Source organism: Ranitomeya variabilis, chromosome 6 (genome assembly GCF_051348905.1).
Source record: "Ranitomeya variabilis isolate aRanVar5 chromosome 6, aRanVar5.hap1, whole genome shotgun sequence".
In the NCBI taxonomy this organism is placed as follows: Eukaryota; Metazoa; Chordata; class Amphibia; order Anura; family Dendrobatidae; genus Ranitomeya; species Ranitomeya variabilis.
In genome coordinates, this window is record NC_135237.1 from 222860747 (window position 1) to 222877340 (window position 16594).

General features: G+C 44.3%; 1 protein-coding gene across 3 annotated transcripts in view; it reads left to right on the top strand.

Moving 5' to 3' along the window:
- Positions 1 to 16594, top strand: part of TEX10 (testis expressed 10) — a 1074503-nt gene that overhangs the window by 687089 nt on the left and 370820 nt on the right. For all 3 annotated transcript variants that reach the window (XM_077269470.1, XM_077269471.1, XM_077269472.1), the window contains one exon: positions 10765 to 10898. In XM_077269470.1, coding sequence (XP_077125585.1) covers positions 10765 to 10898 — 134 coding nt within the window. The remainder of the gene's footprint in view (positions 1 to 10764; positions 10899 to 16594) is intronic.

The window sequence follows — 16594 nt, forward strand, 5'->3', positions numbered from 1 at the left end:
TGACAGCAGGACAGGGGAATGGCTGATAACAGAGAGAAATAGGCTGACAGCAGTACAGGGAATGGCTGATAACAGAGAGAAATAGACTGACAGCAGGACAGGGAATGGCTGATAACAGAGAGAATAGACTGACAGCCGGACAGGGGAATGGCTGATAACAGAGAGAATAGACTGACAGCAGGACAGGGGAATGGCTGATAACAGAGAGAATAGACTGACAGCAGGACAGGGGAATGGCTGATAACAGAGAGAAATAGACTGACAGCAGTACGTGGAATGGCTGATAACAGAGAGAAATAGATGGGTATTTCCTGAAGGAACTACAGATAGTGCTTTGGAATGGTGCCCGGGTTGCCCCAGCAAGACTTTCACACTTGGGTGCCCCTCAGGCGCTGGTTTGGTAGTTGTAGCCACTCTGGGTCCGATTTGGTGGGCGGGGCCCCTCAGGGGCCGATTTGGTGGGCGCTGTATACTGTGGGGCTCTGCGCTGTATACTGCGGGGCTCTGCGCTGTATGCTGCGGGGCTCTGCGCTGTATGCTGCGGGGCTCTGCGCTGTATGCTGCGGGGCTCTGCGCTGTATGCTGCGGGGCTCTGCGCTGTATGCTGCGGGGCTCTGCGCTGTATGCTGCGGGGCTCTGCGCTGTATGCTGCGGGGCTCTGCGCTGTATGCTGCGGGGCTCTGCGCTGTATGCTGCGGGGCTCTGCGCTGTATGCTGCGGGGCTCTGCGCTGTATGCTGCGGGGCTCTGCGCTGTGTACTGTAATAATAATAAGACTACAGATAGTGCTTTGAAATTGTGCTGTGCTATCACTTTAAGAGCTGATATCTGGCAAAACTGCTGGCGTGGTCATATACAGTTCGCAGGCGTTGGCATAGTAACTGGGCCTGACTGCGCATATCAATGAGCTAATCAGACAGGTGGCAAGTGGCAGGTACATTTCAAATTGCCTCAGAAACCCGGCCATTATAACCTATGGGAAAATTTCCCTATTGAAATGCATTACAATGAGGGGAAAAAATATTTTCAAACGCAAATTGCGCCAAAACTACAAATCCGATCGACACGAAAAATACTTAGCACACCTCTTGGGGACGCTGGCTTCGAAATGACACCTCACTGGAGTCTGTGAGTGAAGCGGTTCGGGCCGCATTACGTGCGGACTGAATAATAATAAGAACTAGATGGGTATTTCCTGAAGGAACTACAGATAGTGCTTTGGAATGGTGCCCGGGCTGCCCCTCCAAGACTTTCACACTTGGGTGCCCCTCAGGCGGTCCGATTTGGTGGGTTGGGTCAATCTGGGTCTGATTTTGTGGGCGGGGTAAATCTAGGTCCGATTCGGTGGGCGGGGTCACTTTTGGTCCGATTCTGTGGGCGCGGCCACTCTGGGTCCGATTCGGTGGGCGGAGCCACTCTGGGTCCGATTTGGTGGGCGGGGCACCTTAGGGACCAATTTGGTGGGTGGGGTCACTCGGTCCGATTTGGTGGGCTGGGCACCTCAGGGTCTGATTTGGTGGGCTGGGCACCTCAGGGTCCGATTTGGTGGGTGGGGTCACTCTGGGTCCGATTTGGTGGGCGGGGTCACTCTGGGCCCGATTTGGTGGAAGGGGTCACTCTGGGTCCGATTTGGTGGAAGGGGTCACTCTGGGTCTGATTTGGTGGAAGGGGTCACTCTGGGTCCGATTTGGTGGGCGGAGCCACTCTGGGTCCGATTTGGTGGGCGGGGTCACTCTGGGTCTGATTTAGGGGGCGGGGTCACTCTGGGTCCGATTTGGTGGGCCGGGCCCCTCGGGGTCCGATTTGGTGGGCCGGGCCTCTCGGGTTCCGAATTGGTGAGCGGGGTAATCTACTATCTAATTATCTAAGGGCACTTCCGTCTTTCTGTCTCACAACACCGCTACGTCATCATCTCGTGAGAACGCAATGCACTCTTGGGAACGGAGCGCGCAACAAGCATCGGGTACCGGCCACTCCAGGTGCAACAAGCATCGTGTACCGGCCGCTCTAGGAGGTGCAACAACCATCAGATACCGGCCGCTCCAGGAGGTGAGTATGTAACTTTTTTATTTTAATTCTTTTTTTTTTTTAACAGGGATATGCAGTATACTATGTGACTGGACAATATACTACGTGACTGGGCAGTATAACTATGTGGCTCTGCGCTGTATACTGTGTGGCTCTGTGCTGTATACTGCGTGGCTCTGCGCTGTATACTACGCGGCTCTGCGCTGTATACTACGCGGCTCTGCGCTGTATACTGCGTGGCTCTGCGCTGTGTACTGCGCGGCTCTGCGCTGTGTACTGCACGGCTCTGCGCTGTGTACTGCGCGGCTCTGCACTGTGTACTGCGCGTTCTGCGCTGTATACTGCGCGGCTCTGCGCTGTATACTGCGCAGCTCTGCGCAGCTCTGCGCTTTGTACTGCGCGGCTCTGCGCTATATACTGCGTGGCTCTTCGCTGTATACTACGCCGCTCTGCGCTGTGTACTGCGCGGCTCTGCGCTGTGTACTGCGCGTGTCCGTGCTGTGTACTGCGCGTGTCTGCGCTGTATACTGCGGGGCTCTGCACTGTATACTGCGGGGCTCTGCGCTGTATACTACGCGGCTCAGCGCTGTATACTGTGCGGCTCTGCGCTGCATACTGCGTGGCTCTACGCTGCGTACTGCGCGGCTCTGCGCTGTATACTGGGTGGCTCTGCGCTGTGTACTGTGCGGCTCTGCACTGTGTACTGCGCGGCTCTGCGCTGTGTACTGCGCGGCTCTGCGCTGTGTACTGCGCGGCTCTGCGCTTTATACTGTGCAGCTCTGCGCTCTGTACTGCGCGGCTCTGGCTGTGTACTGCGCAGCTCTGCGCTGTATACTGCGCGGCTCTGCGCTGTGTACTGCGCGGCTCTGCGCTGTGTACTGCGCGGCTCTGCGCTGTGTACTGCGCGGCTCTGCGCTGTGTACTGCGCGGCTCTGCGCTGTGTACTGCTCGGCTCTGCGCTGTGTACTGCGCGGCTCTGCGCTGTGTACTGCGCGGCTCTGCGCTGTGTACTGCGCGGCTCTGCGCTGTGTACTGCGCGGCTCTGCGCTGTGTACTGCGCGGCTCTGCGCTGTGTACTGCACGGCTCTGCGCGGCTCTGCGCTGTGTACTGCGCGGCTCTGCGCTGTGTACTGCGCGGCTCTGCGCTGTGTACTGCGCGGCTCTGCGCTTTATACTGTGCGGCTCTGCGCTCTGTACTGCACGGCTCTGCGCTGTCTACTGCGCGGCTCTGCGCTGTGTACTGCTCGGCTCTGCGCTGTGTACTGCGCGGCTCTCCGCTTTATACTGCGCGGCTCTGCGCTTTATACTGCGCGGCTTTGCGCTGTGTACTGCACGGCTCTGCGCTTTATACTGCGCGGCTCTGCGCTGTGTACTGCACGGCTCTGCGCTGTGTACTGCACGGCTCTGCGCTTTATACTGCGCGGCTCTGCGCTGTGTACTGCACGGCTCTGCGCTGTGTACTGCGCGGCTCTGCGCTGTGTACTGCGCGGCTCTGCGCTTTATACTGCGCGGCTCTGCGCTTTATACTGCGCGGCTCTGCGCTGTGTACTGCGCGGCTCTGCGCTGTGTACTGCGCGGCTCTGCGCTGTGTACTGCACGGCTCTGCGCTTTATACTGCGCGGCTCTGCGCTGTGTACTGCACGGCTCTGCGCTGTGTACTGCGCGGCTCTGCGCTGTGTACTGCGCGGCTCTGCGCTTTATACTGCGCGGCTCTGCGCTGTGTACTGCGCGGCTCTGCGCTGTGTACTGCGCGGCTCTGCGCTGTGTACTGCACGGCTCTGCGCTTTATACTGCGCGGCTCTGCGCTGTGTACTGCACGGCTCTGCGCTGTGTACTGCGCGGCTCTGCGCTGTGTACTGCACGGCTCTGCGCTTTATACTGCGTGGCTCTGCGCTGTGTACTGCACGGCTCTGCGCTGTGTACTGCGCGGCTCTGCGCTGTGTACTGCGCGGCTCTGCGCTTTATACTGCGTGGCTCTGCGCTGTGTACTGCGCGGCTCTGCGCTGTGTACTGCGCGGCTCTGCGCTGTGTACTGCACGGCTCTGCACTGTATACTGCGTGGCTGTGCAATATACTACGTGGACATGCATATTCTAGAATACCCGATGAGTTAGAATCGGGCCACAGTCTAATAATCATAAGACTACGGATAGTGGTTTGGAATTGTGCTGTACTGTCACTTTAAGAGCTGATATTATCTGACAAAACTTGTGACCTGGTGAGCTGATGTAGATTTCATAGGAGTTGGCATAGTAACTGTGTCTGACTGCGCATATCAATGAGCTAATCAGCCAGGTGGCAGTTATTTTTAGAAATTGCCTCAGAAACCAGCCCATTATAAACGTATAGGAAAATTTCTCCATTGAAACGCATTGAAAGACTTTTTTCAAACACAAATTGCGCAAAAACTACAAATCCGATCGACACGAAAAATACTTAGCACACCTCTCAGGAACGCTGGCTTCGAAATGACACCTCACTGGAGTCTGTGAGTTTAGCGGTTCGGGCCGCATTACGTGCGGACTGAATAATAAGAATAAGAAGAAGTTTACCACGGTGGAATAACAGTATAGTGCTTTGTTCCAAAGCACTATAATAATAAGAATAAGAAGAAGTTATCCACGATGGAATAACAGTATAGTGCTTTGTTCCAAAGCACTATGATAAGAAGAAGTTATCCACGATGGAATAACAGTATAGTGCTTTGTTCCAAAGCACTATAATAATAAGAAGAAGTTTACCACGATGGAATAACAGTATAGTGCTTTGTTCCAAAGCACTATAATAATAAGAAGAAGAAGTTTACCACGATGGAATAACAGTATAGTGCTTTGTTCCAAAGCACTATAATAAGAAGTTATCAACGTTCAGATTACAATATAGTGCTTTGTTCCAAAGCACTATAATAAGAATAAGAAGAATAAGAAGTTATCCACGTTCGGATAACAGTATAGTGGTTTGTTCCAAAGCACTATAATAAGAAGTTTACCACGATCGGATTACAATATAGTGCTTTGTGCCAAAGCACTATAAGAAGAATAAGAAGAATAAGAAGTTATCCACGTTCGGATAACAGTATAGTGGTTTGTTCCAAAGCACTATAATAAGAAGTTTACCACGATCGGATTACAATATAGTGCTTTGTGCCAAAGCACTATAATAAGAAGTTAACCACGTTCAGATTACAATATACTGCTTTGTTCCAAAGCACTATAATAATAAGAAGTTACCCACGTTCGGATTACAATATAATGAAATATTTCATTTTTTTCTTTTTTTATAGCTAAAAAAGTTGAACAGGTTCATGCATTTTTACATTGAACACAATAATATAACCCATGTCTTTTACTTAGATATTTTGCACACCCAACACATGTCAGATATGTTTTATTATCACAAGAAAATGGACAGAAGCTACATTTCTGCTGGACACTCTCCACAATGGCTGCTGCTCCTTCACTTCTGGAGTTTACTTTTCTGGCTTCGATATATGACCTATCTAGGGATTTTCCTAATTCTTCAATAAAAATTCTTTTTTTATGCAGGTTTTTTCCGTTGCAATTGGGGTCGATTTCTCTCCATAAAACAAATGCGTTGTATGCCGAAATATCCAAAATGTTGTAATATATTATCATTGGCCAATGATTAGTTTTGCGTTTGCATGTGTATGATGATGTTGCTTGATCTAGTGTATCAACTGTCTCTTTTTTGGCATTCTATTCTAATATCATGGCCGTCTTTCTGTCTTCTCGATTACTATTGCATTGTCACAGTGCATGGTGCGCATTAGAATTATATGTTTATTTCTTTTTTTTTTGGGGGGGGGGGATGTAAGACACAAATGTTGTATCTCCAGTAAAGTAAAAAAAGTACAACTATACACCTCTTTTACTAAGGATACCTTGCGGCAGTTCTGGCTTGTTTTTCATTCTAGTACCCTGCATGGTCAGTTGTATTTTTTGCAACATCTGACCCAGTTGGTAGGATGTGAAAAAGTTGTCACATGTGACATTTTTTCTTTTTAGTCCATGAGTCAAATTGAGAACAACTCACATGCCCCGATTTTTTTTTCAGCTCTTTCTCCAGGGTTTCTTCCTGTATACACTTGAGCGTTTACAACGTATGATCTTTTGCTGTCACAAAGTGTCCATATCTTGATGCCATACTTTACTGGCTTACTCGGTATGTATTGTCTGAACGGGCACCTAACTCGGAATGCCACCAGTTCGACAGTTACAGCTTCACCAATATTATATAATTTTGGTAGAATCTCTACCCATTTATTCCAAATATTTCTAATAGGGGCTAGTTTATCTTTAGCTCTTCTTTCATTTCGATCTGTTTTTATTATCAAACCTCAGTACTCTAGAAACCTCATGAAACCTTTCAAGAGACATTGTAGCTCTAAATTTGTGGCGACTGGTTTCGGAATGCCACAAATTTTTAGTTGATTCACCATAAGATTTGTGTACTCCTGCTTAACCCCTTCACCCCCGGAGCTTTTTCCGTTTTCGTTTTTCGCTCCCCTCCTTCCCAGAGCCATAACTTTTTTATTTTTCCGTCAATTTGGCCATGTGAGGGCTTATTTTTTGCGGGACGAGTTGTACTTTTGAACGACATCATTGGTTTTACCATGTCGTGTACTAGAAAACGGGAAAAAAATTCCAAGTGCAGAGAAATTGCAAAAAAAGTGCAATCCCACACTTGTTTTTTGCTTGCCTATTTTGCTAGGTTCACTAAATGCTAAAACTGACCTGCCATTATGATTCTCCAGGTCAGTACGAGTTCATAGACACCTAACATGACTAGGTTATTTTTCACCTAAGTGGTGAAAAAAAATTCCAAACTTTGCAAAAAACAAAACAAAATTGCGCCATTTTCCGATACTCGTAGCGTCTCCATTTTTCGTGATCTGGGGTCAGGTGAGGGCTTATTTTTTGCGTGCCGAGCTGGCATTTTTAATGATAGCATTTTGGTGCAGATACGTTCTTTTGATCGCCCGTTATTGCATTTTAATTCAATGTCGTGGCGACCAAAAAAACGTAAATCTGGCGTTTCGATTTTTTTTTCTCATGACGCCGTTTAGCGATCAGGTTAATGCTTTTTTTTTATTGATAGATCGGGCGATTCTGAACGCGGCGATACCAAATATGTGTAGGTTGGGGGTTTTTTTTATTGATTTATTTTGATTGGGGCGAAAGGGGGGTGATTTAAACTTTTATATTTTTTTTATTTTTTTCACATTTTTTTTTACTTTTTTTTTTTACTTTTGCCATGCTTCTATAGCCTCCATGGGAGGCTAGAAGCAGGCACAGCCCGATCGGTTCTGCTATGCAGCAGTGATCATAAGATCGCTGCTACACAGCAGAAATGCCGGTGTGCTGTGAGCGCCGACCACAGGGTGGCGCTCACAGCCACCGGCGATCAGTAACCATAGAGGTCTCCAGGACCTCTATGGTTACAATGAACAAGCATCGCCGACCCCCAATCATGTGACGGGGGTCGGCGATGCGCTCATATCCGGCCGCACGGCCGGATGCGGTAGTTAAATGCCGCTGTCTGCGTTTGACAGTGGCATTTAACTAGTTAATAGCGGCGGGTGATCGCGATTTCACCCGCCGCTATTGCGCGCACATGTCAGCTGTAAAAAAACAGCTGACATGTCGCGACTTTGATGTGCGCTCACCGCCGGAGCGCACATCAAAGCAGGGGACCCGACATCTGACGTACCATTACGTCAGATGTCCGGAAGGGGTTAAAGAAGGAAACCAATGATGAAATAATTTGCCTGATGAAGAGACCTGTGTAGTCTCGAAAGCTTGCAATTTGTTACCATCTTTTCAGTTAGCCATTAAAAGGTATCAACCACTGAGGACTCTCAATTCTAAACATTTTTCTAAACCAATATAAGCATTTAGAGCTGTCACATCTAATTTGTTCCATTTATCACCATAAACTCGTTGTCCCTCAATGTTTATTTGTATTATAATATTATATATACTTAGGAACAATGCGAATGCTGATCCTATATTAGATATTCTTGATATAGCATAGCTAGCAGGACCAGGAGTAGCTTTTATGATATTTTCAGAGGACAATATACCAGTATGACTAGGCTGCAATTTCCAAATCACATCCTTGTTTTTAGAAAGGATTTCTTGCATCTGACTATTTGCCTGGGTATCATGTTACTCTTGATATTACACTTCAGAATCAGAATTTTCAGCATTGCTTTCCCCGCCACTCATGTGGTCCTCCTCTTTGGACACATTTTCCTATGGGATATCATCTTCTGAATCAAAGGCATATTGGCAAGCTCTTCCAATTAAGCGTCAGTCAAGACGTTTTCGAAACAGTTTTATCCAAATTTGGAAACAACTTGCACGGGGTAGTGTCAACACTATGAAATAAAAAAAAAAAAAAAACTATATAAATAAATAACAATAAAAGAGAAAAAATCTATGGCCAGTTTCACAACAAAAAGAGCTTATATACCACAGTAAGTGCCCCATTGCTCTCCCAGCGATGAAGAAAGTGCAGTGTGACCGCTACGCTTGCAATGCTGCAGACTCGCATTTGTGATGTTGCAGCATCACAATCACAGGGTGCATCTCTGTGTGTGTGTGTGATGGGGCCCTAAAACAGACCCTGTTTAAATCTGTACTCAATCCATGCAATCAATATATCACAGCTGTGAGAATACACCCCCTCCTAGATAAACATTGTCTACACAAGCATAAGCGTACCTTTAGACGGGCACACATTAGCTTACATCATGACATAGTAATCAAAAAATGGCTTTACAATATGCAATCTAAAGAACAGAATTGAATAATTTGAGAAGAAAAGCATAGCTTATATGCTACATACCTGTAAAGATGTGTATTCACAGCCCAGTGTCCTCTCACAGAATCCAGTGTCTTCTCTCTCAGGATTGAAAGTGAAACTATGTGTGTTCTCTCAAACAGAATTGAAAGAGAAATGACTGGATGAGCACTTGCTCATTGATGAGGACAGTGAAACCTCCACCCTTTTGATGAATGAGATGAAGTACACAGGAAAACAAATAAATTTTGCAAGCAGAAATAATTATTGACCTGTTAAACAGTATAAAATGTTATCGGGTCATATTGACCCGAACAGTACAAGTGTAACAATCAGCATGTAGCAAAAAGTAAACAAAGAAACAAAAAAAAAAACACTCATAGTAAGAACCCCTCAAATGAGGAATAGTCAATTAATCACAAGTTTCTGATCCGCATAATAAATAATCTGCAGGGTCTCAAATTTCATTTCGGGTCATATGGAACAGAACAGCAGCGTAAAAGGGACTCTTGTCCGCACAGAACGACTGTTTAAATCAAGTACATGCGCTTGGTGCATATTCAGAATATTCATGTCTCTTAAGTATCGGCACACGTGACCGCCGGCTGGCTGACACTGCGCGCTACTGAAGAGGAATGGATACTCACTGTTATCTGCGATGAACGGTCCCGGTGAGTATTCTGGCTGCTCTGCTTGCATGTGAGCAGCGCAATACGTCCCTGCCATGCGCTGCTTACAAGCATTAAGCAGCTGCTGGCACTGGAGCAGGACGCTGCGAGGGAGCACTGTGTGTAGGTGAGTGTAATGGTTAGGTTTTTAACTCTTTCCTGATGTGGCCATGCATACCATGAATGGGATTAGGCCATTTACAGCAGGATGCCAGAAATATGAATATGCATTGCCCTCCACGCCCATGGGCGTGGAATGCAGTGCATATTCACTTCTCTTTAACAGTGGGCACAGGAGTTAGCCGGAGCCACCGGCTCCAGCCTCCAGCTGACCCAGTGCTCCGCCGAAACTGCACCCCCACCTCCCCACCACAGCCAGAGCCCATACATCAGGACTAGAAGACGCACCCCCATTTTCCTACACATTTTGGGAGGAAAAAAGTGCATCTTATAGTCTGAAAAATACGGTATTTTGTGTAAAACCTTAGGTTTTGCAGAATATACAGATCAATAATATTGCACACCCCACTTTTCAGTTTTTACATTTCCACAAAAATGTAAAATAAACAATAAATTTTGTTCAACTTCACAATTGTGTTCCACTTGATGTTGATTCTTCACCAAAAATGTACATTTGGTATCTTTGTGTGAAGCATGTTATGTGAGAAAAGGTTGAAAAGTTCCAGGGAGCCGAATACTTTCGCAAGGCACTGTAGCATGTCACTACTTTAAGCATTTTTTCAGCCTTTTTCACCCATTGAAACTGGGTGGTGAAAAAAAAATGCTGGGAAAGTGGTGGTATCAGGTTTTGCTGCATTTTTTTTTTTTTTGTCCCAAAACCTGATGAAGTGGAATCAAATTTTAGAGCGCCCCCCCCCCCCAAAAAAAAAAAAAAAAAAAAAACATCTATCGGTATGCACAAGAGACAAATCTAGCATAACAAAAACAACCATACCTGCTTTTTTGCAGCAAGTTTCTTAATGCCAAGAGAGCACGTTTTGCTGCAGAAAAAAAGCTAAACCACAAAGGTTGAACATGGCCTTAGTCTTGGCAGTGAAATACTATATGATCTTTTTACTCACAACTTTTACTGTCAGCAAAATGTTTTCCAATTTAACCAGATGTGTCCTTTTTATTATATATTTAGTCCTATGTATTGTAAAAATCCAATCTGTTTTTTTACATGATGACAAATTGCTATTTTTTTATCTTAATGTTTTATTTTTTTTTTTTGTATTTAAAAGGATTTTCTGCTGAACAGCTGTCATGGATGCAAAGTAATAAAATAACGTCTAAAGTGAGCAGTACCAGAGTCTCCCCGATCATGCTTTTCTTGACAGATCAACCATTTTTTACACATCACAGGACAGTCATGCAGGTAATATCATTTCATTCTAAGAAAAAAAAATACTGTTGCTTAGTATGGTAAAGTGTAGTGTACTACTACCATATGTATTGAAATAAGTATGAAACACCTGTAATAAAATGTATTATATAACCTCTTAAAAGGATGGACACATTATTTTATTTATTTTTTTACCCTTTAACGACTGTTGACGTGTTTATTATTAGTCATAGTTCGCCTTTCCCTCTTTGATGCGGGATCCGGCGCTGAGCCGGCACCTTTTCTGGCACATGACAGCTGATCTGACCAGCTGTTATGTGTCCTAACAGCCACGCTTGGAATCGAGATCCACTTGTGGCTTTTAACTAGTCAAATGTCACTGTCAACCTCTGACAGAAGCATTTAACTTGAGCAAACCGGATCCGCGTTTTAGCTCCACCCATCGGCACCTTTGTCACATGATCGCACGGTGCCGCTGGGTTGGCAATGCAACCCATAGTCTGCAGGAGGCCCCTGTGGTTGTCATTTCCGAATTGCTATGAGCGCCAACTGGTGGTCGGCGCTCATAGATGTGCATTTTTGTTACACAAAGGGCCGCAAGCCTGCTATGTATAACACAAGCGATCACATGATCGTAGCTTCTAGTCTCCCATAGAGACTAATGAAGCAAGTTAAAAAAAAAAATGAAAGTTCAAATCACCCCCTTTTTTCCCCATTCAAAATAAAACAATTAAAAAAACAAAAAAAAAACACGTTTTGTATCGCCGCTTACAGAAACTGCCGATCTGTCAATATATGAAAAGTAATTCGATCAGTATACGGCATAGCGAGAAAAAAAAATCAAAATGCCAGAAATATGTTTTTTTTAGTCTGTGTGACATTTCAATAAAATGCTATAATGGCAATCAAAAAATAGTATCTACCCCAAAATGTTATGAATTAAAATGTCAGCTCGGCGCTCAAAAAATAAGCCCTCATCCAGATACTGAATAATATAGGCTAGGGGTCTCGGAAAATGGTGCTTTTTTTTTTTTTTTTTACAAACTTAATTTTTACTCACCACTTAAATATAAAATAAACTATACATGTTTGGTATCAACGTAATCATAATGACCTGGGGAATCATAAGTCAAGTAAATAAGGCAGAACACTGCAGCGCTGAAACATGCAAACATGAAATATGAAAACTGAACTGCATTACTGCACTAGAAATATGAAAAATGAGAGCGTTTAGCGCATAAAAATGGCCAATTTTATGTGCACCTGGTAGCCACTTTAGGGCATCTCTCATATACCAGGTCCTACGCTGGGGAATCATAAGAGCTGATCATTTTTAGCATTCAGTGAACATGGTAAAAGAAAACAAAAGGAACTTTTTTTTTTTTTTTAATTTCACCTCACTTACAAATTGTTTTTTCCAGTACACGATATGGTAAAAGCAATAATAAGTATCTTTAAAAAGTAAAACTAGTACCAGAAAAAAGCAAGCCCTCACATGGCCATATTGACAGAAAAATGAAAAATGTATGGCTCTGGGGAGAAGGGGAGCAAAAAACGGAAATGCAATGGTCCTTAACCCTTCATGACCGGAGATATTTTTGCTTTTACGTTTTCGTTTTTTGCTACCCTTTTTTCCAGAGCCATAACTTTTTTATTTTTCCATTAATATGACCATGTCAGTGTTTTTTTTTTTTTTTTGCGGGACGAGTTGTACTTTTGAACAACACCATTTCTTGCATGTTAAATGCCGCTGTCAGCGTTTGACAGCGGCATTTAATGGAATAATAGCCGCAGGTGGATTGCGATTCCACCTGCGGTGTTCCGGGCACATGTCAGCTGTTCAAAACAGCTGACATGTGCAGGGAAAGATGTGGGCTCAAAGCCGGAGCTTTACATGAAAGGGAGGGAGTCCGACTAGGGCTTACTATTACGCCCAATGTCGAAAAGGGGTTAAGGGGTTAAAACAGAATTGTACATTTAATCAACTTATGTTAACTAAATATATAATGTCCTGAGAAGTAATTCTTCCTTTTGCATAAAATAAAAAATTGTGCTGTTTTATGCCTTAAATGGAATATGTCAGTAGGATCAACCCTGCTAAGCCATCTATAAAAGCAATTTGTATTGTAAAAATGAAGCATAAATACAATAAAAACAAAATTCTTCCATTAATACAAAACTAAATTCAATTAGCTGTACATACAATCATTACATAACTCGATCATACATATAAAATTAACTTGGAGTCCACACCTGTGTGGGAAAAGATGAAAAATAAACCCTTTGCAACATGAAATCATCATTCCATAACTTTGCAGTATTCTGGTTCTTTCTAATCTCTCGTAATTTTATTCATCTCAGTTCAGACACTATCTGGTTGCCTGCAGTGACGTGTTGGTAGGCCTCCCTGTGTAGGGACACTGGGGTTCTTGTGTGCCAGAAGGTAATATATAATCATGTAAATCAGTGTTACCCAACTCCAGTCCTCAAGTCCCACCAACAGGTCATGTTTTCAGGATTTCCTTAGTATTGCACAGGTGATAATTGCATCACCTGCACAGGCAATACTAAGGAAATACTGAAAACATGGGTGGGCTTTGAGGACTGGAGTTGGGGAACACTGATCTACATGATTATATATTACCTTCTGGCACACAAGAACCCGAGTCATCATATGACGTTAAATGCAATAATTCCTTGATATCTGCAATCCGTTGTCGTATTTCAGAGAAATCCACATTTTTCTTTTTATATGTAAATGAGCTGTTAAGGAGTATGGGACGGAATCTGCCCCAGTGTTTTTGAAAGGGGGGGATTATCAATGTGATGTGTAATGACCGCTCTTTGCTCTCCTGATCTCACTGCAGAGCTGTGTGTGGTTATAACTGACACATCTGCAGGTTCCTCTAAACTGCTTCAGCTTCCATCCCACAGGAAGACAGGGTTGAAATAGAGCAGAGCTGTGAGAGCTGCTGCAAATGTGCTTTTTAGGAGACAAAGTTCACTTCTACTTTTTTTGTGTTATGTCTCACATTGGTAACGCCCCCTTTTATTAAAAATAAACTTTGCAAATTCTCATGCGCATCTGTTCTGTTCATAGTTCTGAGCTACTAAGGGTGTGTTTCCACTGTCAGGAATGGCTCAGTATTTGTTCAGGATTTGACACAGGTAAAATCTGCACCAAATCTGCATCTGAGGTCACTGGCAGGTCACCTGCGTTTTTTATGCGTTTTTCATTGCATGCGTTTTTTTTTGTCACTTTAAATAAAACTAATGGAAAATTGGCTTCTGGGAAGGAAAAAAAAAAGTGAATTCCTGTTTGCAGATATATTGGGATATGTTCCCTCGGTTAGTAAATGCTGCGGGTTGGACGCTGCGTACATCCGCGTTTTACATGCGTTTTGTTCATGCGGATTTGTGTGTGTTTTTGTAAGCTAAATACAGATATACAAAAAAAAAAGAATTGTGATGTAATTTCCTTGTCCAACCTCTTCTTTTTACATACTCCATTGAAGAATATTGTTTACACTTACAGATGGATAATAGATAGATAACAGATAGATAGATATAGCTATAGATCTATCTATCTCTATCTCTATCTATTGTATCTATCTAAGATAGATAATAGATAGATAACAGATAGATAGCTATAGATCTATCTATCTAGCTATATCTATCGTATCTATCTATTTATCTAAAGATTTATCTATATATAGCTCTATCTATAGATCTATCTATCCAATATTTGTCTATCGTTTCTATCTATCTGTTGTATCTATCGTATCTATCGATCTATTGATACATAGATAATTGCTATGGATAGATATATTGATTAATAGATAGTTATATCAATAGATAGATACGATAGATACCAAGCCCTATGTTTAGTAATAAACATAATAAAATGGTACATAGAGTTAGGCCGGGATCACGCATGCGAGAACCTCGGACGAGTCTCGCATCTTAACCCCTTCATGACCCTGAGTATTTTCATTTTTTCGTTTTCGTTTTTCGCTCCCCTCCTTCTCAGAGCCATAACTTTTATTTTTCCGTCAATATGGCCATGTGAGGGCTTATTTTTTGAGGGACGATTTGTACTTTTGAACGACATCATTGGTTTTAGCATGTCATTTACTAGAAAACCGGAAAAAATTCCAAATAAGGTGAAATTGCAAAAAAAAGTGCAATCCCACACTTGTTTTTTGTTTCGCTTTTTTGCGAAGTTCACTAAATGCTAAAACTGACCTGCCATTTTGATTCTCCAGGTCATTATTATTATTTATTGTTATAGCGCCATTTATTCCATGGCGCTTTACATGTAAGGAGGGGTATACATAAAAACAAGAACAATAATCTTAAACAATACAAGTCATAACTGGCACAGTAGGAGAGAGGACCCTGCCCGCAAAGGCTCACAATCTACAAGGGATGGGTGAGAATACAGTAGGCGAGGGTAGAGCTGGTCATGCAGCGGTTTGGTGGATTGGTGGTTACTGCAGGTTGTAGGGTTGTCGGAAGAGGTGGGTCTTCAGGCTCTTTTTGGAGGTTTCGATGGTAGGCGAGAGTCTGATGTGTTGTGGTAGAGGGTTCCAAAGTAGGGGTGATACGCGAGAGAAATCTTGTATACGATTGTGGGAAGAGGAGATAAGAGGGGAGTAGAGAAGGAGATCTTGTGAGGATCGGAGGTTGCGTGTAGGTAAGTACCGGGAGACGAGGTCACAGATGTATGGAGGAGACAGGTTGTGGATGGCTTTGTACGTCATGGTTAGGGTTTTGTACTGGAGTCTCTGGGAAATGTGGAGCCAGTGAAGGGATTGAAAGGGGAGAAGCTGGGGAATAGCGGGGGACAGGTGGATTAGTCAGGCAGCAGAGTTTAGAATAGATTGGAGGGGTGCGAGAGTGTTCGAGGGGAGGCCACAGAGCAGGAGGTTGCAGTAGTCAAGGCGAGAGATGATGAGGGCATGGACTAGGGTTTTTGCAGATTATTGGTTGAGGAATGTACGGATTCATGAAATATTTTTGAGTTGAAGTCGGCAGAAAGTGGAAAGGGCTTGGATATGTGGTTTGAAGGAGAGATCAGTGTCAAGGATTACCCTGAGGCAGCGAGCTTGTGGGACTGGAGAGAGTGGGCAGCCATTTACTGTAATGGATAGGTTCGTTGGGGGGTCGCGTGAGATGGGGGAAAGATGATGAATTCTGTTTTGTCCATGTTAAGTTTGAGAAATCTAGCGGAGAAGGATGAAATAGTGGACAGACATTGAGGGATTCTGGTTAGTAGGGAGGTGATATCTGGTCCAGAGATGTAGATCTGTGTGTCATCAGCATAGAGGTGATACTGAAAGCCATGAGATTCTATGAGCTGTCCCAGGCCAAAGGTGTAACTGGAGAAGAGCAGGGGCCCTAGGACTGAACCTTGTGGGTCTCCAACAGATAGGGGGCGAGGTGAGGAGGTGGAATGTGAGTGGGAGACGCTGAATGTCCGGTCTGTTACATATGATGAGATCCAGGATAGGGCCAAGTCTGTGATGCCAAGGGATGAGAGGGTCTGTAATAATAGAGAATGGTCCACTGTGTCAAAGGCAGCCAACAGGTCGAGGAGGACAGAGTAGTGTTGCTTGCACTTGGCGGTTAAGAGGTCATTGGTGACCTTAGTTAGGGCAGTTTCAGTGGAATGGTGTGACCGGAAGCCAGACTGTAAGCGCTCAAAGAGGGAGCAAGAAGTGAGATGG